The 26,435-nt window shown below is 40.7% G+C and overlaps 1 protein-coding gene across 3 annotated transcripts in view; it reads right to left on the minus strand.

The window, feature by feature from the left end:
- Positions 1 to 26,435, minus strand: part of PHKB (phosphorylase kinase regulatory subunit beta) — a 435,362-nt gene that overhangs the window by 172,714 nt on the left and 236,213 nt on the right. For all 3 annotated transcript variants that reach the window (XM_030204379.1, XM_030204381.1, XM_030204382.1), the window contains 2 exons: positions 4,243 to 4,338; positions 855 to 1,052 (listed from right to left, as the gene is read on the minus strand). In XM_030204379.1, the coding sequence (XP_030060239.1) occupies positions 855 to 1,052; positions 4,243 to 4,338 (294 nt within the window). The remainder of the gene's footprint in view (positions 1 to 854; positions 1,053 to 4,242; positions 4,339 to 26,435) is intronic.

Below are 26,435 nucleotides of genomic sequence, written 5' to 3' on the forward strand. Positions count from 1 at the left end.
GTGGAAAATATAGGCGCTAAGCACCAATTCTATAAAGGCAATTGCATATGAAATTGCCAGTATAGAATAGAGTATAAGTCGGCATATGCATGCCTAACTAAGTGCAAGCTCTTATGCCATGTCAAAGGCTTGTGAGAATGGTCACACCTAATGTTGGCAGCTGCAAGACACGCCCCTGGTCTGCCCCCCTTGAAGTTGTGCACTATAGCATCTAGGTGCTAAGTTTATAGAATAGCGCAGTACTACAAATTAGTATTAGTTAGCACCAATTAATGCCACTTAAGGGCTATTATTAATGCCAACAGGCATCTAGTTTAACAATTAAGTTAGGCTCACAACTGGCACTAGTCTCTAACTTGCATGCCCAAATTTGCACATTAGTTGGAAATTTGGGCACACAACTTTATAGAATCCAGAGGTACATGTGTGCACCAATGGTAGCATCTAGTTTACAGAACTGCCCCAATATTTTATGAAATACGCTAGTACATGAATACCAGGTGTAAAGTTGTGTCTGAATTTGTGCTGTATTGAGGCCTGTTTTATAAAATGCACAATTTTATATTTTATATAGATTACCTGTTATAAACTTCTCCCCTAAATTTTTAAATACAAAACATCTAAAGAGTTTTTTTGTATATTGCCAGGCTCAGGCTAAACCTAATAGGATAATGAAAGGGAATCAAAATGCATGGAAGCATTCCAGGGATAACAATTCAAATGCAATCATAATTTGTTTTTCAGGTCACTGTGAAGATATATTGGCTGTAAAACAAAAACCATGCCTCTAGTGCTATGAGTGATGAAATACAATCTAAGCATAAATGAGGTTAAGGATTTCCACTGATAAATACCTTGATTTCCGCTGGCTTATAATAGCGTCTGTTAAAATCCTCCAGTGCTGTTCTATAGCCATCTCTTAAGAACCGTTTGAACCCATACTTTCCTTTTAGCTTTCGAACAATCTTATCAAGAGTCTGATAAAACAAGGCATCATCATCAACAGCAAATGAAGGATAACTAATGCAAGGAAGAAGTGCTGCATCGGTGTTCTGAAAAAGAAGATTTCTCTCTGTGACATATTGTAGTCTAATACCTTGAACAGAAGTATTGAATCACCCTGAAGCATATGCAAAAAATGGAAGACTGAGTATCTTTAAATAAAATGATTGCAGAGTATGGGATTTTTGGCCAGAAGGAGATTTGGCTGTTATATGTTAGTTTGAATTAAGAACTATGAAGAGAACTTGTTCTATACCTTTAAATAACTGAAATATTTAGTTTTTACACTGTTTTTTTTATAAGTACCTCATCATTAAAAAGAACACGTTGTTTTTTTTAATAAAGCATTTTGCCAAGATTTTACCATGTTTAGTTCATTTTTATAAACAATTTCTATCTATCAAGGAAAACCTTTGTGTTTACATGAATGAGTAATTAGGTTAATATGGTATTCACAGTTCATCTGTTTTGCAACATAGGAAAGTATTTGTGTTCAATATATTGCAGTATTTATCTACAGCACCAATTTGTGTGTATATGCCTTATAAACATGTTAAGAACAACAAAAAGTAAAATGAGGAAAATCAAGAAACAAGGAGCCCGGTATTCCCATACACTTCTAGCCCTCCGGGCTCATCTACACCTCTCCAAACCTTGCAGTTCCCCCACCAGTTCAAGAGCTTCCAGGCTGTCCAGGGCCCCAGTGTCAGGAGGAGTAGCCCTCCTTTCTCAATCTTCCCGCTTGCTCAGCTCCATTTGCTTTTTCAGCTGGGTAGGTCATGGCCCCTCCCTCTTAGCTTCCCTTCAGTGGAGGAATCAAGTATGGGTTTATTTCCCACCAGGGACATTGGGCTTCATCCCTGGGCCTCCCTCTAGTGACCAAATGGGGTAACTCTTACTCTAATCCTTCCCTCTTTTAGTACTAAAGTGCGGAAGTTCTGTACCTAAGGTGATTTGCCTGGGATCGGCTTCCTAGAGGGGATCTTTGGGGAGCTATTTCCACATATATTCCCCTTCTGCCCCCCTCAGTCTTAAGCAGATGTCCCTCTTTCCCTTACTTGCCCTATGGGCTCACACTTTCCTGTTTAGTGTGTTCTGCCAGTCCAAAGATTCCCTTCCAATCCAGGGGACTCCACTCCAAGTATTCTCCTTTCCCTGAGCTCAAAACTGCCTCTGTGTTCCTTGTGTATGAATGTGGTGGGAAAAGTGTCATGGAGTGCTGGGACGCTGCCTTTCCCATTACAATATTCTATGTCGGGCTGTTTCCAGCAACAGGCATTGAATATCTGAGGGTTTTTAACTGTTAAAAAGTTAACTGGTTAAGCCGAAACTCAGCACTAACCAGTTCACTTTTTTAGCAGTTAAAGATAAGCCTGGTACTTATGCATCATGTTTTAACTGCTGAACATAGCCGATTAAGTGCTGCATATCCACGGTTAGGCACTGATATACTATTTAACTGGCCAGCAGCCATGTCTGACAGCTTACATAGCTTTGAATATCAGGAAGAAGGAGTCAGATGTAAAAATCTCACTTCAGTTAATTCTTTAAAAAAAAAGGCAGTCCATGCTGCTGTCTAGACAAAAAGGACATATGAAGACACAGCCATGTTTCAGCTGTAATGCCTGCGTCAGGAATCAAGGCTATCAAATATCTCTAATGCTTAACTCGGCACAAAACTACAAAAGCTTGCAAAACAGCTATTTAATTTAATTTAAACATTTATATTCTGCCAGGCCATTCATTCTACGTAGAGTACAAGTTGCACTTACAAGTTAGAATTACAAAACTCTCTAACACATTCCATTCTACTATACTGCAATAAAAGCAAAGAAAATAATTTAATCCAACATTTAACTATCCCAAGAATCCCTTACACTCCTGTAGGGCAATTACACCCAGTCAAATGTCTTTTTAACAACCACGTTTTTAAATTATGTCAAAATAATTCATTATCAGTTACTTCTCCCAAGTACCTAGGCAGGGAATTTCAAAGTCTGGACCCTTTACCTAGTAATATTCGCTGTTCCATGGACTTCAAATGGCAAATATGTTGAGTAGGTCTAATTAATCTCTATTCTTGTGCAGATCTAAGATATCTTTTAGATGAGCAAATGATAACGTGATCCTTGAGAAAACTAGGACAAAGCCCATAAAGTATTTTAAAAATCAAAGTTAAAACTTTAAAGTCAGTTCTAGCAGTAAGTGGTAAACAATGGAGTTTACAGCAGCCAAACATCAGAGATGAACATGGACCACTGTGTAGCCAGAAAAGGTCTCTTAAAAATCTTTTATTGGCAGCAGTTTGTATGAAAACACATACAGCATTAAAAGGACTCAACATGGGCTGTGTTTCATCTATACTGCCTGCATCAGGAGTCCACAATACATAGGTCTTACTGCCCCTCCTTTCCTTTTCTCAGTGTCTATTGCTCTTCCCCTCCCCATTGGCAGCTGTCACTGAGGAAAGGAAAGGAGAGACAGTAAGACCTATGTATTGTGGACTCCTGATGTAGGCACTATAGCCAAAACACGGCCCATGTCAAGTCCTTTTTATAGTTGTGCACTTCTCCAGATGTTTTCATGTAAACTGCTACCAATAAAAGATTTTTAAGAGACCTTTCCGGCTACATACTGTGGCCCTTGGTCATCTCCGCTGTTTGGCTGCTGCTTCCTGGCCTGTGGAAATGGGTCCCTCTTTTTTGCTTTTCTTGCCAAACAATGGAGTTTAATCAAATAAAGGGACAAATGATCATCATACCCCTTTCTATCTAGGATCAATTTTGTTGCTGCATTTTGTTTAGCAGCACTGTACTGCTCTCAAGATTTTTGGGTTACTTTTTGAGGACACACTGCATTTTGTCGAGGTTTGAGATCATAACTGTTTTGAAAAACATTTGTAGTTCTGTGGCAAGTTAAGCACTAGAGCTATTTGGAATCACTGAATCCTGATACAGGTACTAGAGCTGAAACACGGCTGTGTCGCGTCATCTTGCTATTGTCATTTTTATGCTAGATAGCAGCATGGACTGCCTTTTTTGAAGAATAACCTGAAGTGAGATTTTTACATCTATTGGATTCTTTGTTTCTTGATTTTCCTCACTTTACCTTTTCTTGAATCTTCCCCATGAGGATCTTTTTCTCTTCTTTGATACCTCTCACAACAAATTGAGAACTGCATTAAAACAGATCCATTTTCCTTTGCAATCCTGTTGTATTGAAATGTGCAGACTGACTTACATGAGATCGTGACTCTCTAGGGAGCAGTGAGCAAAGAGTTTGTCTGTTTCTGTTATGGGCATCAAAATCCACAAAAATGACCGACCACGAGCAGCCCTATTGATAGAAGAGAAGGAATCAGAAATAGTCTCTTTTAAATTTAATTTTAAGGAAATATGTAACTATCTGTAGAATAACAGTCCTGATAAAACAAAGTTACTCACCTGTGACAAGTGTTCTTAGACAAAAGCAGGACAGATATTCTCACCGACATGGTGATGTCATTTGATGGAGTCTACACAGGAATGCTCCCCAGCCTACTTTCTGGAAGCGTTGCACTATGCATGTGTACATCTTCCTGTCTGTCCTGCACGATCTGTACAGCTTATAGAATGCAACTCCAAAGGGGACGTGGGCAGTTATGTGAGAATATCCATCCTGCTGTCCCCGAAGAACACCTGCTACAGGTAAATTTGTCTTCTCTGAGAACAAACAGGTTGTGAGATTGTCACTGATTGGAATCCTTAGCTACCCAAGCTGCCTGAACAAAAAAAGAGGAACAGCAGCAAAGCCTGTGAAAGGGGTTCTGCAACCACCTTCATTTTTTTAAGGCAGTCTGAAACAGAAAGAAATGGGTAGGGGTGGGGGCAGGGGCAGGGTGAAGTTGAATTTTAGAAGTGGAGGAGTAGCCTAGTGGTTAGGGTGGTGGACTTTGGTCTTGGGGAACTAAGGAACTGAGTTCGATTCCCACTTCAGGCACAGGCAGCTCCTTGTGACTCTGGGCAAGTCACTTAACCCTCCATTGCCCCATGTAAGCCGCCATTCAGCCTGCCATGAGTGGGAAAGTGCGGGGTACAAATGTAACAAAAAAAAAAAAAAAAAAAAAAAGATTGTGAAGGACTGTCTGACCAAAATCAACTGTTGCATCATAAGTTTTCTACTAAACAGTAATCTACTACAATAAAATTCTACTTTATAATAATTCTCACAAAATACAAACTTTATTACTGAAATATCTGTTTAAAACCTACTCAACAGTGCTAAGCTCAATTAGTACTATTGAGTGGGTTTTAAACAAATATTTCAGTAATAAAGTTTGTATTTTGCGAGAATTATTATAAAAGTGGAATTTTATTGTAGTAGATTTTGGTATTGGAACATCACTTTAATTAGATTGTGAACCCAGTTACTTGAATTGAGTCTACTAAACAGTAATGAGATGTGAATATGTGGACCGAAGACCACATGGCAGCTCTGCAAATTTCCTTTATAGAGAATGACATTATGAGCTGTGACATGACCCTCTAAAGTCAACCCAGCCTGGGCATTAGTAAAGGGAATGCAGGTTGCTAGCCAATTTGAAAGACCATATTTGCTGATGGCGACTCCCATCTATTTGGGTAAAAAGAAACAAAGGATGGACTTTTATGGGTTTTAGTCTGCTCCAGATAGGCTAAGGCTCTCTTGCAGTCCAAAGTGTGCAATGCAGTTTCCTACTGTATGCATGAGGTTTTGGAAAAAAATGTTGATGTTGATATAACAATTGACTGGTTTAGATGCAACTCTAACACCACGGATCAGCTACTAAGGCCTGGAGCTTACTGACTCTGCAGGAAGAAGTGACTGCCACGAAAAATAGGATCTTCCAGGTCAGGTATCCAGCGGCATGAGTGGAGCTTTCATCAGCTGAGTTATCATGACACATTGAGATCTCATGAAATTGAAGGGTGCTTAATGGGAGGCTTCAATAGAAGCAAGCACTGCATGAAGCAAACAACCAAGGGCTGAGATGAGTTTACTTTTCACTCTGTGATGGTAAGCACTAATGCACTGAAGTGAACCCTAATGGAGTTTATCTTAAGACCTGCCTTCTCCCCCTTCTGGTTCAGGTGTCCAGTTTCCACTCCAATGGGCACACTCAGCTCAGACCTAGGCAAACTGTATGTTGGACAGTTGGCTTTCTCCAACAGGTAAGTAGCCCTGAGAACAAGTTCATGGGATAGCGCCCTTTTCCACATCGTGACTGCTTCAAGATACAGCAGGTATGACCCCATTCCTCCCTGTTTGTTGATGTAATACACTCAAACAAGACTTACCGTTTGAATCAGAATAGCTTTGTGAGCTAACCAACCTCTGAAATCCCTTAGCACATTCCAAATCACACTTGGCTCTATGAGATTTATCTGATGAATTTTCTACTGAGCAGACTACAAACATTGGGTGTAGAGCCCATCTATATGAGCCCCTCAGTTCAGCATGGATATTATGTGTTGTCTATGCCTTCTGAATTTGAAAGTGCACACCTCTGGCCAGACTGGCATGAACTAAACTTGATGACAGGGACTACCTGAGAGGACATTGACAGATTAGCACATCCTGCAGGTTCCCCTTGGCACGACCGTTGGGAAGGAAGGGCGAATTGAGCTTGCCTCAAATTGAACCATGCCATGGGGGTTATATGGACAGTGGAGGCCATGTGGCCTAACATTCTCAACAAAGTTACAGAGCATATTCAAAAGCATGGATTAATGAGACAAAGTCAACATGGATTTAGTGAAGGGAAATCTTGCCTCACCAATCTACTACATTTCTTTGAAGGGGTGAACAAACATGTGGATAAAGGTGAGCCGGTTGATATTGTGTATCTGGATTTTCAGAAGGTGTTTGACAAAGTATCTCATGAAAGACTCCAGAGGAAATTGGAGAGTCATGGGATAGGAGGTAGTGTTCTATTGTGGATTAAAAACTGGTTAAAAGATAGAAAACAGAGAGTAGGGTTAAATGGTTAGTATTCTCAATGGAGACGGGTAGTTAGTGGGGTTCCCCAGGGGTCTGTGCTGGGACCACTGCTTTTTAACATATTTATAAATGACTTGGAGATAGGAGTAACTAGTGAGGTAATTAAATTTACTGATGACAAAAAATTATTCAAAGACGTTAAATCGCGGGAGGATTGTGAAAAATTACAAGAGGACCTTACGAGACTGGGAGACTGGGCGTCTAAATGGTAGATGTTTAATGTGAGCAAGTGCAAAGTGATGCATGTGGAAAAGAGGAACCCAAATTATAGCTACGTCATGCAAGGTTCCACGTTAGGAGTCACGGACCAAGAAAGGGATCTAGGTGTCGTCATTGATGATACATTGAAACCTTCTGCTCAGTGTGCTGCTGCGGCTAAGAAAGCAAATAGAATGCTAGGCATTATTAGGAAAGGAATGGAAAACAAAAATGAGGATGTCATAATGCCTTTGTATCGCTCCATGGTGTGACCATACCTTGAATATTGTATTCAATTCTGGTTGCCGCATCTCAAAAAAGATATAGTGGAATTAGAAAAGGTGCAGAGAAGGGCGACGAAAATGATAAAGGGGATGGGATGACTTCCCTATGAGGAAAGGAAAAAGGGGATAGGGCTCTTCAGCTTGGAGAAAAGGCGGCTGAGGGGAGATATAATAGAGGTCTATAAAATAATGAGTGGAGTTGAACAGGTAGATGTTAAGCGTCTGTTTACGCTTCCCAAAAATACTAGGACTAGGGGGCATGCGATGAAGCTACAATGTAGTAAATTCGAATCTGAGAAAATTTTTCTTCACTCAACGTGTAATTAAACTCTGGAATTCGTTGCCAGAGAATGTGCTAAAGGCAGTTACCTTAGCGGAGTTTAAAAAAAGGTTTGGATGGCTTCCTAAAGGAAAAGTCCATAGACCATTATTAAATGGACTTGGGGAAAATCCACTATTTCTGGGATAAGCAGTTTAAAATGTTTTGCACTTTTTTGGAAGCTTGCCAGGTATTTGTGACCTGGATTGGCCACTGTTGGAAACAGGATGCTGGGCTTGAAGACCTTTGGTCTTTCCCAGTATGGCAATACTTATGTACTTATAAGACAAGTAAATGTGAGGTGCAATGCTTCCAAACGCTTCCAGGAAAAGGGCTGGGAACATTCCTATGTGGGTTCCATTGGATGATGTCACCCGTCAGTGAGAATATCCATCCTGCTTGCCCTTGGAGAAACAATCTGTTTTACTTGGCCTGAGATTTGCTGACTCAAATTATGCACATCCCAGTCCAAGTTTAACTAAATATGTTTATTTTTCCTGAAAAAAATTTGTTTTTATTATTAATTTTCTAAATACAACCAAGACAACTCTTGATACATAGAAAATCATCCTTTAGTCGGAATTGAATCTAAAGAAAAAAGCTATTCTATCAATACAAGAAATAAGCAAATAAACAAAGAATGATATACCACCGTAATAAGGAAATAAAGAAATATATGAAAGGGAGAGAACTGAATATTCAAGTTAGGAGAATTAAACTACAATCAAAAGGAAAATGCAGGAAATCTTTCAAACCTGAATGCAGATATACCTTTAAAAAAAGGCCATTTCAAACCAGATTAGAGAAAGAGTGGAAACTAATATAGGTTGAGGAGGTTTCCTTGCACCTAGAACAGTAATGGGCAACCTTTTGAGCTTGGTGTGTCAAAATTCACCAAAAAACCGAACATAACTCGGGTGGTGTGCCACTTCAAGAAAAATCACTGCTACTAGGACCGCCCCCGGGCCCCCCCTACCCGAGATCACTGCCCACCCGAGGTCGCCGGGCCCCCCCTCCACCCGCTACCAGGCCTGGAACTAACCTTAAAGCCTCCTTTCACGTTGCAGCAAACAGGGCAGACCTCTCCTCCTTCCTTCTGTGCTCCGCCCTCGCGGACATTACGTCAGGCGAGGTCAGGACACGGAAGGAAGGAGTGGCCTGCCCTACTGCTGCTTGCTGCGACGTGAAAGGAGGCTTTAAGGTTAGTTTCCGGGAGCGAGGAGGGAGGGCGGACCACACTGCGGCGGCACCGCGTGTCATCGAAAATGGCTACGCATGTCATAGGTTCGCCATCAGGGACCTAGAACATTCTTAAAATGTTCTAGGTCCAGAAACATATAGGACTTACAATCCAACTTAAACAAACATTTATACAGAAACTGAAGAATGAACATTTCCCCCCAGTGCCAGTAGTTCAGGTTTCAAGGCTAAAAAAGGCTTTTTCCAGAACTGTGTAGCACTGCAAAGGTCAGGAAACATTTGAACTTTATGACCCCCAAATTAAACATCCTTATAGTGAAGATACAGTCTAAGGAGCCAGTTACGATCTGGCTCCATGGCAAAGGAAGCAATCAATGTGGCAGTAGTTACCACAGGACAGGACCCTACTAGAAACCCAGATAGGTCAAAAGTGTCCGATGAATGTTCTTTCTTTGCTTCATGGGGTGGAATAGACTCCTTAGGGACTTGTAACATTTCCATAATATATTTCTTCAAAATATCTGTTGGTGACAAAACAGGAGAGCTGGGAAAATAAATGAGCCTAAGATTTAACCACCTTTCCAACTTCTGGTGGGTGATCTTTAATCAATGTTCCTTGCACTTCTTTTACAGCTAACAAGTCCTGTTCAACTTTCTTTAGATCTTTCTCAGCAGCAGATGTTTTAGATTCCGATTGAAACACAAAGTTATCATAACAGGCTACTTGGGACTGGATGGCGTCTTTAGCTTGCTGAAACTAATCCAACCGAAATAGTAGAGTCCTCCATCTTACTCATAATGTCCCACAGTTCCTCCAAGGTGACTTTCTCCGGTCTCTTCCTCTTCACTGAACAACAGGAGGTTCCATCTGGCTGTTGATAACAAGCTTGAGTGACTTGAGGCTGTCCCATTGCTGCACCAGTCTCAAGGGATCCTTCCTAACCACTTCCCACTGCTGCCAGAGCCATGAATGCTTCAGCTCCATCTACAGGTTCAGCCGCAGCAGCAACTTTGGTATCTATACCTCTAGGTCAGGGAGGAGGGTCAGGACACTCCATTCTAAGGGTCATATTTAAGACATCATTCTCCTGTTTTCCTTCTGGGAGCATCCCCACCCGTGTTGTCAAGCCAGCTGCAGTCACCACAAAACTTGAAATCTTCTACTGCACCAGGACAGGAGAAGCAATGGGCTCAGGAGGTAAATCTGGGGTCTTCCCTTGCATTTCACCATTGTTGCTCCAGGCACAGAGAACGAGCTCAACAACATGCTATTTTGGTTGGCACAACCTTAACTTTTCCTCTTTCCTGAAATAGTTTATTAAATCAGTTGATGGTTTTTAAAGATTTTTAAAAAATGTAATGGAAAGCATAAAAATGTTTTTTATCTGTCCTAAAATACTAATAATTAATGCTGCAGAAATGTAAAAAAAAAAAAAAACCCCAAGATGAACGACATGAAAACTTTGAATTAAAATGTAAAATAATAACAGAATATGCTTGCATTTATCAGTTTACCAGCTTAAAAATGTTCCAGCACATGGAAGGGAATCTAATATTTCTGCTTGACAAGAATGAGTTGTTTTAAATGTTAATTTGCATGCTAAGCAGTTATAAATAAAATGCTGTGCAAGCCAGGTGTACAGATGCAGGGCAATATGTTATTAGTTGCGGGAAGAAGAAATAAAACCCCTTTTAATTGGAGCTATAAAAACTTAAGGCAGGTATATGTCAGATAAATGCAATGCCTACAATTGTATGTGAATTAAATAAGCAAATTAAAGTACTGCTAAAGCTCTTTTGTTATGTAAATGATATACTCTGAGGCATATTTTCAAAGCACTTAAAGCTTCTTTTATCAAGCCATGCTAGTGGCTCCCAATATGGTAATGCCGACAAAGCCCATTCACTTTGAATGGGCTCCATCGGCATTGCCACATGACTTGATAAAAGAGGCCCTTAAACTTACAAAGTTACGTGGAGGGGCATTGTTGATAGTGCATCTAAGTCTAACTTTGGACATTTTGCGCTAAAAGTACAAATCCGAATAACATATCCATTTTTGAAAAAAGAAAGATATCTATCTTTTTTTTCTTTTGTTTGAAAATATGGTTTCAAGCAAGGTTTTGTGCTCAGTGCGTTTACCTTTTTAGGTCTTTTTTTTTTTATTTGTACCCTGCGCTTTCCCACTCATGGCAGGCTCAATGCAGCTTACATGGGGCAATGGAGGGTTAAGTGACTTGCCCAGAGTCACAAGGAGCTGCCTGTGCCTGAAGTGGGAATCGAACTCAGTTCCCCAGGACCAAAGTCCACCACCCTAACCACTAGGCCACTCCTCCACTCCAGAAGAAAAATGCATAAAATCAAACTACTACTACTACTTATCACTTCTATAGCGCTACTAGACATATGAATTGGGATGTAGGAGGGGCCAGCATTTTTAGCAGACTGGTCCCCCAGACATCCCAGGAGAGTAACAGGCACCCTAGGGGGCACTGCTGTGAACTTCATATAAATGCTTCCTGGTACAAATCTCACCGTTGTTTACTTATCTGCTGAGCCCCCCAAATTCCACCTAAAACCCACTACCCCCAACTGTACAGATGGAGGGGGAACCTATATGTGAGTACAGTGGATTTCTGGTGAGTTTTGGAGGGCTCACAGTTTCCACCACAAGTGTAACAGGTAGGGGGAGGTATGGGCCTGGGTCCTTCTGTCTACAGTGCACTGAACCCACCACTAGACTACTCCAGCGACCTGCATGCTGCTCTAATGGACCTGAGTATTACATCTGAGGCTGACATTAGAGCTGGTAAGTAATGTTTTTTAATCACATCTTTGGGGGGTAGAAGGAGGGTCAGTGGTCATTTTGTCATTTAGGGCACCTTTTTGGTCTTATTTGTTAAACAGGTCTAGACCAAAAGTTAGAAGTTTTTGCCCTAGATGTTTTGGTTTTGCTCCATTACGGTTGTAAAACATCCAAGTGTTAGGCACATCTTAATCCCGCCTTTGAAACACCCCTGACATGTCCCCTTGTGATTTGAATGCACTGAAATGAAATGCATAGATAGACGTCAGCAAAACAGGTTTCAAAAACACCGATTTGGACCTTTTAAGAGGAAATCCATCCAAATGGTGCTTTATAACACTTTTTACTGTCCTGTCCCCGCTGGCTCCGTCTCCATTCCTGTCCGGTCCCAGCAGATTCTGAACCTGTCCCATCCCTGCGGGCTCTGTCCTCATCTGCAGAAGCTTCAAACACTTAGGATTTTATATTTAAATCTTGTTATTAAAGTATAAAAAGGAATAATATGCTGTGCAACTGTTTATAAATCACAAACAGAAAACACTAACAATGAGCAACTATAATACCTTCCCCACCACCACCACTCTCTACCCTTCCAACCCCAACAATAGCTGACTTCTACTACCACAAGGAATCCTAATCCATCCTGTTAAAATGTCCAGGGGTACAAAATACAACCCCCCCATGCAAATTCTGCCAGTTGTAGCCAGCATGTTTGCTTGTTTTTCAAAAATCAAAATATCATTGTCTGCATCAATAATGGTCCAGTTCATTAACAGCCTTCAAAAGTAGAGAATGACACCGAGCCAAAGTTTGTCCCCATCCCCTCCCCCATGGGTTTTGTCTCCATCCCTGCCACCACGGGCTGTGTCCCTGCCCCATCCCCATGGGCTCTGTCCCCACACCATTCTCTACTCTGTAAGTCTAAGTGTTTTGAAAATGAGCCCCTCTGTGTCTTTTCTAATGTGTTATATAATGTGTGACCAGGGCAAATTTATTTTCCTCTGAAACACAAAGATCTTGTTTGTAATTCCAGATCCAGGTCTATGACCTTATACATGAGGACTAGATTCAGATTTAGGAAGCTTTAATGCCCTAACAATTTCCATAATCAACTAACAAAGTGATTACAAAAGAATATGCAATAGTATTACCATTATAATTTCAAAATACAGAAAGAATAATAACCAGAATTACAAGATTCTGATGTTCAGTCATACTATGTTTCTGGCCTGATGGCAAGCTACAAAACATTGTCCTTCTATAGTTGCTGTTTTGTTTGTCTCCTATTCATTCTTTGATGGAAATCTTATTTTCACTGTCAGTCTTATAAATGTGCATCTATTAAATCTGAGTGTTTTTCTCAGTACCGGAAGAAACAGATTTTTCTGGTGTCACACTGCACATAGAATTTGCCTTGTTGAAAAGATTTCTATTTCAATTTATTATATATTTCTGTTTCTAACTTATGGCTATGGTTTTTAAAAAAAACTTTATTTCATATTTGATGGAGATTTGTCTGTTTCCCATGCATGACCAAGGTGAAGTATTCTGCAAGCATACAGGTTGTACATAGGGATCTGTACCAGTCATGCTTGTTTTTCTGTCCAATCTGTATTTCTTAGTAGCTGTATTGATGTAGTATTCTTGCAGTGCTGTCTTTTTGTTAAGTGGGCTTTTTGTTTGCTTACTGGACGTTCACGCTCTCCTACTTTCTTGCCTGAAAGAGTTGGGCAAAAGACATTGTTCTTGTTTGGTTCAGGTCATTTCTATCATATCACTCCTTCTGTATCAACTACAACCCTTTTGACCCCTCTACTACTCATATGCAGTCCACAAGGCTCCATTATCTCACTTTTCTGGCTGAAACCTTGGAATCACTACCTTTTTCTATTCAGGCTATATACCTGATCTCAAGTCAAACCTGGCTGCTGTTGCTAATTAGCTTTCAAGTGACAGACAGAAACTGAATCCTGAAAAACCAGAAGCTATGTGGATCCTTCAGAAGAACTAACCAATATCCTCTTGCATCCTCCATTCTTCCACAATGACTCTAGATATATTTAAGTTATATTCACAGTCTGCTATTTAGCTGTTTGGACACTAGAATGCCCTATTTCATAGCCAGTCCACTCACTCTTTGGACTAGCCACAACTTAATCAGAACACCTCACCCGAGTAGCCGTGTTATGCAAAGAAATTTGACTCTGCAGCACTCTACTAGCTGCCCATCACTGGTAACCCCTCTCATTTTCAAGATCTTTGTACTGGGTTAACTATCTTCTTAACCTGCATACTTCCTGTTGGAATCTAAGACTCACTCAGTTTAGTCTCCTAGCTATTCTACCCCCTCTCCCCCATGTAGAAAATGGGCTGTTTTTTGTTTGCTTTTTCTACTTTTTTTTCCAAATTCTCCTGCAGAGCCCATAATTTGCAGTAAGTCTCTGGCAGGTTTAAGTTCGCTTGTAAACCTTATGGATAAAGGATAAAATTTGCATATCCCAGGTATTTGATTTTGTCAGTCCTGGAATTTAGATTCTCTCTGGTAATATGGAAAGACCACTTATGTACAGCAGATGCCAAATGGTGTGGGACTGAGACTGTATCTGTGTCTTAATCACACTCCTGTCTGAAACAGCATACTGTTTATCTATATCTGACAAAGCTGAAAATTGGATTTGATTATATTATAGGTGTACCCCTACAGGTTTAAATGTGAGTGTAGACTAGGCTCCAGATAGAATCAAAAGATTGTATAAAATCAATAGAAATGTAAATTTACCCCCTGCTCCTCCCCCCAGTCCTTCAGAGGTGTGTTTTACTTGTTAGTCAGAACTTATAAGGTAAATGTGATCAATGTTAGGGATGGGGAAAAACTAGATCTTACACTACAGCATTCATAACAGGTGCCATACTGGGACAGACCAAAGTTTCATCAAGTCCAGTATCCTGTTTTCAACAGTGGCCAATCCAGGTCACAAGCACCTGGCAAGATCCCAAAACAGTACAATACATTTTATGCTGCTTATCCTAGAAATAAATAAACAGTTGATTTTCCCAAGTCCATCTTAATAATGGCTGATGCAATATATTCCTGTATAATACATTAACATAATTTTTCCTATTATATTTTAAACAGGAAATGTCCTATAAATTAATCTTGTTGAATGCTAAAATACAGAGAACTGTGGAAAATCTATGGAACCAAAAAATATCATCTATTCTGTACCATTTTACAAATGTTATTCTGCCTTTCACACACAAAAGTCTTGTTTCTGAAACTTGGGCTAAAGCTGAACTGCCTGAAAAGTGACAAAAGCTACAATATGAGCCTGTGCTCAATCCCTAGCATGCCAATGGATGCCTCTAACACTGCTTATGTCCCGTAGCACTTTTGAAACGATGAGTAGTAATGGCTCTTGAGCAATTTCCTAGAGTTTCATATTATTTAGTTGAGAACCTATTCAGTTCCACCCTAGCTCAGAGTTGGATCACCCTGTCCCAAACTATGTTGGAAGCAGGATATTGTTTGCTCTGAAAGCTATCAATATCAACTATAATTTCTAACTATGGGAGACCATTCAGAGGCCTCTTATAGCTGTCTATCACAAAACCCAGGTATTGTGTGGGACCATTTTCCCCTGCTTTTTATTTATTCACTGTTGGTTTCAAAACCTCTCTTCAGAGTTGGCAGTAAACACAATGTACAAGCACTTGTGCTGCCTTCTTTTGATCTGGCACAGCACCATGCTGTCACCAAATCTCTGGAGACATGACCAACTGGTATGATGTAAACCTGCTTCCTTACATTAGTTAGCCTGTTTTTTCAACTTGTGTACTTAGGGATCCTTTTATAAAAGCGGCGCTACTGATTAGTGGTGCTCTGAATGTGAAGCAGCCTATTCAATTCCCATGGGCTTCTTCGCATTCAGTGCACCCTAATCGGTAGCACTGCTTTGTAAAAGGAGCCCTCAGATTGCAGGAAAAAAAGCTTTGTGAACAGTTTTAAATATATAAATTAAACAGTGATGTACTGATTTTTCTTTGTTAAAACTGCTAAATGAAATCAATATGTAGAAAAGCAAAAAGCTAGAAAATACTAGTTAACAGAATTACAATTTCCTATAACAGTATAACACTTAAATATTTCCTTAATTATTACTTCGAAAGGAGTGAAACCTGTGAAAACTGGGATTGCTTTAATCAGTGGGATTTGAATTAGAGACTTGAGTATATGTATCATTAAATAATTTCTGGTTTTTAAAAGAGAGAGAATGTAATCAGATGTATTATTTCTAACTAAAACCTGGACAATAAGTATGTTCTCAATGAAATGAATTGACTTTACGCCGTATTTGGTCTTGAGGAAGCCAACCAGATGATCAATGTGGAATAATGAATTAGATGAGTAATATCTGGGGATAATCAGGTTAATACCATGTTTACTTTTTTCTGTTTACTGTTTAATTGATCTCCTTGTCTTATTTTACTCTCCCTATTTTTCTTCACTTTGTGGTCTAAGAAAGAGAAAGATTGTATACAATCCATATATCTAGTTGGGATTGTTTTCTTCTTATCTTGTATTAATGTGCAGTCATCTCTGTATTACTGTTTGCAAGTGACCCTTGTAAAATGAAAAATTATAAATAAATGATAAAAAAACAAAACAGTATAACACTTATTTTTTCATGCATAAATAACTGATGGCATATTATTATTTAGGTAATAATTTTATAAGCAGCCACTTAGTGTTATGCAGCAAAATGCACATAATTGGTGGTATTTTTATCATTTATATGCATAAGTAAGCACTCATGTGTAAATGACCGCTGTAAAAGTATGCACCTTATTTGCATGGTGTATACTTGACTATAAGCATGTTCATGGGCAGAACTTGGGCAACGTGTATATGTACGTGCATAAATTATAAAATACTATAATTTACACGTGTTCTTGCTAAATGTCGGTGCGATCATTTACAGTAGCTATAGCACTGGTTTAAGTGATCATACTTTAAATAAATATGCATTTTTTACACTACTATTTTACAAAAACAAAAGTAGGTACCTAATTTTCTTTAAAAAATAGGCTTGATTAGATGTGTAATTGTCCTCTTCAACTAGGTACCCCATTTATAAGATATGTGCCTCTGAGTGAGAGAAAATTACATCATAGCAGATAAATATTTTATTCTCACTAGTCACATACGCAACCGTTGATAAGATCCCCCTGCATAATGTTTGCTTTCGACTTCATCTTCCTAATTACAAGAAAATCACTCATAAATCAGTGCTTTCTGCTGATTTCTCTTTTCAGGGTACTAAATGATGGAATTCTCAACCACATACCATTAAACATCAAGATAATTTCTTGTTATTCCGTAAATTGCTGAAGTCATTCCTCTTTAGGAAATTTCTTTCTAAAGGTGATCTTCACTAGGTTATATAGTTCTATACAAGTGTGTGGTATCTTGGCAATGTTTATCTTTGCAATGGTTTTGTACTCTTTGATATTAAGTGTATTGTGTTATACATTGTTTTACTTATCTGTTTGTTCTCACTGTGCTTTGTAAGCCACATTGAACCTGAGGTTGTTTGGGATAATGTGGATTATAAATGTCATAAATAAATAAATATTTTTTTTATTCTCACTGGTCACATAAGTTAAATCTTCCTTTCCCTCAAGAATAAACAAAATGACAGGACATCTAACAATTATAATGTATTCTGTTTAGAGTATATGAATAGCGTTTAGCTTATACATGTTAGATACTATTTCTACCACAGTCTGTTTCAGTTTGATTGTAACTAATTCTTTTCACCTCTGTAATATTGCTTGTATCTATTTATATCTTACCCCATGGTCAGAAAAGCTTTTGACTCAAACCTTTATAATTTTACAATGGGATTCCTGCAGCCTTCTCTTCACTGACTTCAATTTATCTTCTACTCTATCCCACTGAAATGGTACAGAATAAGGCCAATGTTGTTTTTCCAGAAACCTAATTATTTGCCTTTGTTTCACAGGCATCACTGGATGACCATCAGATCCCTCATTTCAACATAATACGTACAAACTCACAACCTTAATCACCCCAGATCACTCACTCCCTATCTCAGACAGTCTGAAACTACACGGCGTTACAATCGACCGCAACCTCACACTCGAGAGCCAAGTGAACTCCACAACAAAGAAAATGTTCCACTCAATGTGGAAACTTAAACGCGTAAAAGCTTTCTTCCCAAGGGAAATATTTCGCAATTTAATACAATCAATGGTACTAAGCCATGCAGACTACTGCAACGGAATCTATGTGGGATGCAAAGAAAAACTTACTAAGAAACTCCAGACTGCTCAAAATACAGCAGCCAGGCTGATATTTGGCAAATCGTGATTCGAAAGTGCCAAACCCCTCCGAGAAAAACTGCACTGGCTACCAATCAAAGAAGGTATTACCTTCAAAATCTGCACCCTGGTCCTCAAAATTATCTACGGCCAAGTCCCAGGATACATGACAAGCCTCATAAACCTACCAATCAGAAACATAACTAGATCATCTCGAATATACCTAAACCTCCACTACCAAAACTGCAAAGGAGTTAAATACAAAGCAACCTATGCATCCAGCTTCTCCTATATAAGCACACAACTACAGAACACATTGCCAAAAGCTGTGAAAACAACCTACAACCACCTAAACTTCAGGAAATCACTAAAAATCAACCTGTTCAAAAAGGCATACCCCACCGACCCAACATAAATACCTACACTCTGCAACACAGCAAAACCAAAGCTCGTAATGGACACTATATAACCTTCCCTCTCCTTGATCCCCATTGTACCTGAAACACATGTACCTTTATTCGACCACTATATCACCTTATATTTGTTTCTCTACCAGACTTGGCGATTGCCTTTACGGTACTATGTACCATCGTACCTGAAACGCATGTACCTTTATCCGACCACCATATCAACTTGTATTTGTTTCTCTACCGGACGTGGCGATTGCCTTTACGGTACTATATAAGCCACATTGAACCTGCAAATAGGTGGGAAAATGTAACAAATAAATAAATCAATCTCTTTTGGGGACCCTAAACCAGTCAGGATTTCAGGAGACCCAAAATAAACACGTGCAAGTTAAATTTGTATTCATTTTGTTCTTATTCACTGCAAATGTTCTGAAAACCTACCTAGCTGGGAGTCCCCCAGATTGAGAACCTCTGCCTTATAAGACCTTAGCACTAACTTAGTAGATATTCTATGGAGCAGAACCCTCTTAGCTGCAATCCTCAACTATTCAGTACAAATTCACGTATCTCAGTACATATTGTAACCAAGTCACCCTTCCATGAGCTTTGCTAGCCAGTCACCGCACTTTCCTCTCTCTCTCTCTCGCCTCCTTGTTGATTTTTAAGAAACTGACACATTCAAGCTGTATAAAGCAATCAAAGTTCTTTATTGTGCCAGCTCTCTTCACACCAGATTAATCTTGCTTAAACACCTCCTTCCATCAGTAGACTTCAATTCATAATGGGTCATCCTCCCATCTTTACATATTGCAAACTCATTTTCCCCTTTACCATGGCAGTTTTCTGTTTTAAATCCCTCCAAACCTCCAGCAGCACTATCTTATCAGCAGACAGTTTTGGAGATTAGTTGAGGCCACATCATCTCTTACACAATACAGTCTGAATTTTCCAGTGCACAATCCTGCCCAGAAACAATCTTACTTTCAACTGCACTACCTTTTGTGAGCAGATAATATTGTAGCAAGTTGTGCTCTCCAGTCTCTTCTCCACTGCTTTACTCCCAGCTTCCCCCAACTCCACAACCGGGGCAATGCTGAGGCCACAAAAGCCTTCACCTTGTCTGCACGGGTTAGAGCAAAACCAGCCACCTCCATACACTCTTCACCCCCTTCTCCTTCTACCTCCTCTTTATTACAATCCATCTCCTCCTCCTCCCCAAGCTCCACCAGCTGTTCCTCATCTCCAGGATCAGACCTCATCTCCCAATCAGTCATTCCTCCCTCCCCCTCCTGGGAGTTCACTGCTCTCCTAGCTGGGCTGAATGACCGGGGATGATGCCGTCTGAAAGAACCACTATCCCTTTTTTACCCGCACCAACACTCCAGAGTGCTCACAATATAAAGACTTCCCCAAGTCCCTTTGTGAGAAGTCTAGGTAAATTTTGATGATATTATAAAGGGCTTTTACTATAGTGTATTAAATGCATGACTGCAGTAGCGGTTACCACACTGGTATGACAGTGCACTATTTTATATGTTAACTGCATAGCATCAAATGGGACAGGCAACAGGTGTGCACTGTGCCTTGCAGATAGTGCCTGGAAACATATCATGCACCGTCACTACATGTTCTTCACATATAGTAAAGGGTTTCCCCCCCCCTGCAGCTGTATAAGAAAGCCCAAGAGGCTAAAGCCAGCAGTAGAACAGTTATTTTTGATGAAGTGCCTCACTCCAGTCATGGTATTCATGGCGGTGTCAAAGGGTAGTGGGTGCTACATCAGCAAACCTCTCAATCTCTAATGACTGCCATGTTATGGTGCCACCTTGCCTCCACATCGCCTGCAACACATTCTCTTTATCAGCAAACTTCAACACACAACAATGTCCTGCAGGAGATTGGGGTATTGGGATCCTACCACCCTATGGGCCTGCTCTATTGCCAATGTTCCCATTTGATAGGCAGAGGTCTCATCCAGTATTATACTTTGACGGATTTGTTGAATTATTTCATGGCATTGAATATCTATTATTTCAGGCACACCACAAAAACACATCCATATGCACCTCCACTTCCCCCAGCTAGGAGCCAAAATCTGCCAGTTCCTTGTTATTGTCTTCAAACACCCATTCAATTTCTGTTTAAAAAGAGGTCAGCTCACCTTCAATATCATGAAAACCTTGATGAATTTCATCTTGAAGCGGGACTTGCTCAAATGTGCTCTTTGTGTCTCCCCATTGAGGAATCTGCCACACCCATCGCCTTATTGGCAGCATGCTTTGTGGCTGAGGGATACTGGTGTGAGACTGGTCACTGTGGCTCGGGATTGCTCGTATAAACAGTCTGCTGAGCTCCTAAGCTGCCATCTTCATCAATAATGCCATATCCCCTCCCTTAAAGATTTTTCTGTATGTTAACTGTTTGGGAATATGCTGGGAACAACCCCAATTGTTACTGCAGATGCTTTGCAGTTGTGCAGTAATTTGGGTTTTTGGAGAGCAGTAGCTATTAAAACTGTCACATATTAGTAAAAGTGCCCGTATGTTTTCTATTTCTCTGTAATATATTTTTCCATAATCAGTTTTATATTTTATTTTTTTGAGTATACATTTTATTTGTGTATATATTTTGTTGTAAACCACATTAGATGATCCTCAGATGGTCCATGAAGGAAATACATAAAATTCAGATTATATTAGGCTAAAACTTCCATGTTCACAATCACCTTTGTTCATGCCACACTGAGGCAACAATTTCCTGGTTTTTAATTGCTTATCTAACTTATCATCGTCATCCTAGACACAGACACTACTTGTCAACAATTCTTCCTCCAACACAATAATTCTTCTTTCTCCCTCTGCTTGTTCTCCTTTACTTGTTCATTCCATCATCATGTAGTAATAATTATGACATTTAAACTGAACAGCTATTAAGTACATTTTCAGGAAGTACTGCATACATTTCTCTGTTTCTATCTCTGCATGGACTACAGCACAGCAGCATCCAGCAAAGATATGCTTCTAGTGACAGTACAATTAAAACATATAGATAAGCATTTTTTAATTAATTTTTTTTACCACCATTATATTTTTCAAGCCCCACAGCCATCATATATTGGATTTGATTTTTTTTTTTTTTTTAATAATTTATGTAAGCCACATTGTGCCTGCATTTGTGGGAAAATGTGGGGTAGAAATGAACCATAAATAAATACATTTATTAACTTTATATATTGCTTATCACAACAGGGTATTAAGTGGCTGGTTTTGAACAGGAATCCTGGCCACCAACAGGGCCAAAATAAAGACTCTTCTGAAACTATCCTTCAGTGACACTTTAGAGACACCACAGTAGTGGTGACCATCTTGTCTCCTTGCTTGGGTTCAACTACATGGACAGCACAATGGAGTGGGCCAGAGGGGTGAAGGCCCTACTAAATTTCTGCCCCACAAAGCATCAGCACCCAGAGAGTAGGAGAACAGGAACAAAACTTGGTTTAATTGGTCCTCGCAAGCAAAAAGATGTTTTACTGCCCCTGAACCTTATCAATTCTGCAGTATAACCAGTACTTCCAGCCCTACTAGACAGCGTATTTAAACACAAGTCTGCTGTACGACAGTACTATGGCTTATGTCATGGGCTCAGGGCAGCAGTAAGTTTTTAATAAACAAAATGATATTTAGGTATGGTACAACAAACATATTAATGATCCATTAGGATTTTTTCATAGTTTGCCCATGAAAGATTGTGTTTCCAAATTAACTCATGGCTTTGCCATGGAGAATAAAACTGCCATCTTAATTGAAACAGAAATTAAAAATTCTTAAGGCATATTTTTTTAAGAAATCTGTATCTTTTTGTGGTCAAAAGGTATTATTGTTTCCAGATGTTGTCAAACCAACTGAAATGAAATGTAAAGCCTTCCTGAAGCTGAGACCTAGGGTGTTGGCTTTGGGTGGGACTTTTCGCATGGGGACAATTTTTATATATATTTGGATTCACTACACTTGGAAAATTATATTGTTTCAAAGGAAGGTCTTAATACTGTTCCTTCTAGTTAATGGCGAGTTTTACATAGAGGGTTTATGTTAATTTAACCTCTCCTACATTATCCTTGAGTTTGTCTTATAGGATATTAAGAGATATTATTGTATTATCAATTATCTTCTGGCATCACCCCATAACGTGAACTTACATACCGTTTATTTTTCTTCATCAATTTTTTTCTCTTGTTTGTAGATTTCCTGCATTTTTCTATATAATTACTTTGCAATTATTTGAAACTTTAATATAAAAAACTGCCATTTAAGATAAACTATAATATATTCTCTTGCATACATATCATCATATATATTAATCCCATGGTCTGTTACATATACAGATTAATTACATGAATTATGATAGCCTGAAATATAAAATTATAAATCGAAATTGATAAAACTCAACTTCCTTGATGAGTGGTACTAGACGTCTTCACATTCATACAATTCAAAAAAGAATGTGCTTTGGCCTAGTAAACCACAGATCATCATACATCCCAGTGATCTGAAAACAAAACAATAGACTCCCCAATCCACCTAGAGGATACAAACTCAAGAGGCAAAACTCTTATCTAGCTATGCCCACACGAATACCTGCCTACCACCATCAAGTAATCCCTAAAACTACAACAAACAGACCTGTACTTGGAAACTTGGGCCAAGTAAATGCCAGATCAACCAATAAAAAATTTCCTATGACCCATGATGTCATCAGTGAATGCCACTTAGAGGGGCATAATCGAAAGGGACGCCCAAGTTTGCTGAAGACGTCTTCGCAAAACGTCCCGGTAGAGGGGTGGGGAAACCGGTATTATCGAAACAAGATGGATGTCCATCTTTCGTTTCAATAATACGGTTATGGGACGCCCAAATCTTGAAATTTAGGTCGTCCTTAGAGATAGGTGTCCCTAGACTTGGTTGTTTCCGATTTTCGGCGATAATGGAAACCAAGGACACTCATCTCAGAAACGACCAAATGCAAGCCCTTTGGGTCATGGGAGGAGCCAGCATTCGTAGTGCACTGGTCCCCCTGACATGCCAGGACAACAACCGGGCACCCTAGGGGGCACTGCAGTGGACTTCACAAATTGCTCCCAGGTACATAGCTCCCTTCCTTTGTGTGCTGAGCCCCCCAACCCCCCCCCCCAACCCACTACCCACAACTCTACACCACTACCATAGCCCTTACGGATGAAGGGGGCACCTAGATGTTGGTACAGTGGGTTTCTGGTGGGTTTTGGAGGGCTCACATTTATCACAAGTGTAACAAGTGGGGGGGGGGGGGGGATGGGCCTGGGTCCGCCTGCCTGAAGTGCACTGCACCCACTAAAACTGCTCAAGGGACCTGCATACTGCTGTCATGGACCCGAGTATGACATTTGAGGCTGGCACAAAATATTTTTAAAGATGTTTTTTTGAGGGTGGGGGGGATAGTGATCACTGGGGGAGTAAGGGGAAGTGATCCCCGATTCTCTCCGGTGGTCATCTGGTCAGTTTGGGCACCTTTTTGTGGCTTGGTCGTATGAAAAACAGGACCAGGTAAAGTCGTCCAAGTGCTTGTCGGGGATGCTCTTTTTTTCCATTATGGGTCGAGGCCGCCATGTGTTAGGCACGGCTAAGTCCCGCCTTCAGTACACCTCCGGCACGCCCCCATGAACTTTGGTCGTCCCCGTGACGGAAAGCAGTTGGGGACGCCCAAAATCGGCTTTCGATTATGCAAATTTGGGCGACCTTGTGAGAAGGGCGCCCATCTTCCGATTTGTGTTGAAAGATGGGCGTCCTCCTCTTTCGAAAATGAGCCTGATAGACATTACTACTACTACTTACTACTACTTAACATTTATAAAGCGCTACCAGGGTTACACAGCGCTGTACAATTTAACACAGAGGACAGTCCCTGCTCGAAGGATCTTACAATCTAAAGGACAAAAAAGTGCAGTCAATCAAATTGGGGCAGTCTAGATTTCCTGAATAGATGTATAATGGTTAGGTGCCGAAAGCGACATTGAAGAGGTGGGCTTTGAGCAAGGATTTGAAGATGGGCAGGGAGGGGGCTTGGCGTATGGGCTGAGGGAGTTTATTCCAAGCATAGGGTGAGGTGAGGCAGAAAGGGCGGAGCCTGGAGTTGGCGGTGGTGGAGAAGGGTACTGAGAGGAGGGATTTGTCCTGTGAGCGGAGGTTACAGGTATGAGCGTAAGGGGAGATGAGGGTAAAGAGGTAATGAGGGGCTGCAGACTGAGTGCATTTGTAGGATAATAAGAGAAGCTTGAATTGTATGCGGTACCTGATCGGAAGTCAGTAAAGTGACTTGAGGAGAGGGGTGATATGAGCATATCGGTCTAGGCGGAAGATAAGACGCGCAGCAGAGTTCTGAACGGATTGAAGGGGGGATAGATGGTTAAATGGGAGGCCAGTGAGGAGTAGGTTGCAGTAGTCAAGGCGAGAGGTAATGAGAGAGTGGATGAGAGTTCGGGTGGTGTGCTCAGAGAGGAAAGGGCGAATTTTGCTGATGTTATAGAGAAAGAAGCCACACACAGAAAAACAGAGTGGGGTTCACACTCTCCACAGCAATCGAACACAACAAAAAAAAAGGGGGGTGGAGAGGGCCCAATGTCAAGAGATCAGTCACCACACTCAAGGGTAAGATGCTCCAGAAAAACCTTTATTGGGACCCAACACGGTCCGTGTTTCGGCTGTTGGACATCCAGGCAGCAATGTCGGATAAGCAGGCCGATACTTTGGCCTGGTTTTCCACAGTGATGTCAGGTGTGGAGAGATAAAGCTGGGTGTTGTCAGCATAAAAATGCTATTGGAATCCATGAGATGAGATCAGCAAGCACAGAGAAGAGGTGTAGATTGAGAAAAGAAGAGGTTCAAGGACAGATCCCTGAGGAACACCAACAGAGTGCGGGATGGGGGTAGAGGAAGATCCATGAGAGTGTACTCTGAAGGTACGGTGGGAGAGATAAGAGGAGAACCAGGAGAGGACAGAGCCCTGTAATCCAAATGACGATAGTGCGGCAAGGAGTAGATTATGATTGACAGTGTCAAAAGCGGCGGATAGGTCGAGGAGGATGAGGATTGATTAGTGACCTTTGGATTCTGCGAGGAACAGGTCATTACAGACTTTAGTGAGTGCCGTTTCTGTCGAGTGTAGAGGGCGAAAACCGGATTGAAGCGGATCGAGGATGGCATGAGAGGAGAGAAAATCAAGGCAGCGGCTGTGAACAGCACGTTCAAGTATCTTGGAGAGGAAGGGTAGGAGGGAGATGGGGTGGTAGTTGGAAGGACAGGTAGGGTCTAGTGATGGTTTTTTGAGGAGTGGTGTGACTACAGCATGCTTGAAGGTGTCAGGGACAGTTGCAGTGGAGAGAGAGAGGTTGAGGATATGACAGATGGGGGGGGGGGGGTGACAGTAGGAGAGATGGTGTTTAGTAAGTTGGTGCGGATGGGATCAGAGGAACAGGTGGTGCATTTCGAGGAGGAAAGAAGGTGGGCGGTTTCCTCCTCAGTGATATCAGCAAAAGAGGAGAAGGAGGCCTGGGTTGGTTGGTTGAGGGAGTGGGTTAAAGGGTGAAGAGGAGGAGGTGGCTTGGTAGTGAATTCGAGGTTGATCTTCTGCACCTTGTCGCGGAAGTAGTCAGCCAGTGATTGAGGAGAGAGTGAGGGGGGGTGGGGGTGGGAGCAGAGGACACTTTGAGGAGGGAGTTAAGGGTGGCAAAGAGATGACGAGGGTTGGAGCCGAGAGAATTAGTCAATTGGGTGTAATAGTCCTGTTTGGCAAGGAATAGGGAGGACTGGAAGGAGGATAGAATG

Source organism: Microcaecilia unicolor, chromosome 5, assembly GCF_901765095.1.
Source record: "Microcaecilia unicolor chromosome 5, aMicUni1.1, whole genome shotgun sequence".
Taxonomy (NCBI): Eukaryota; Metazoa; Chordata; class Amphibia; order Gymnophiona; family Siphonopidae; genus Microcaecilia; species Microcaecilia unicolor.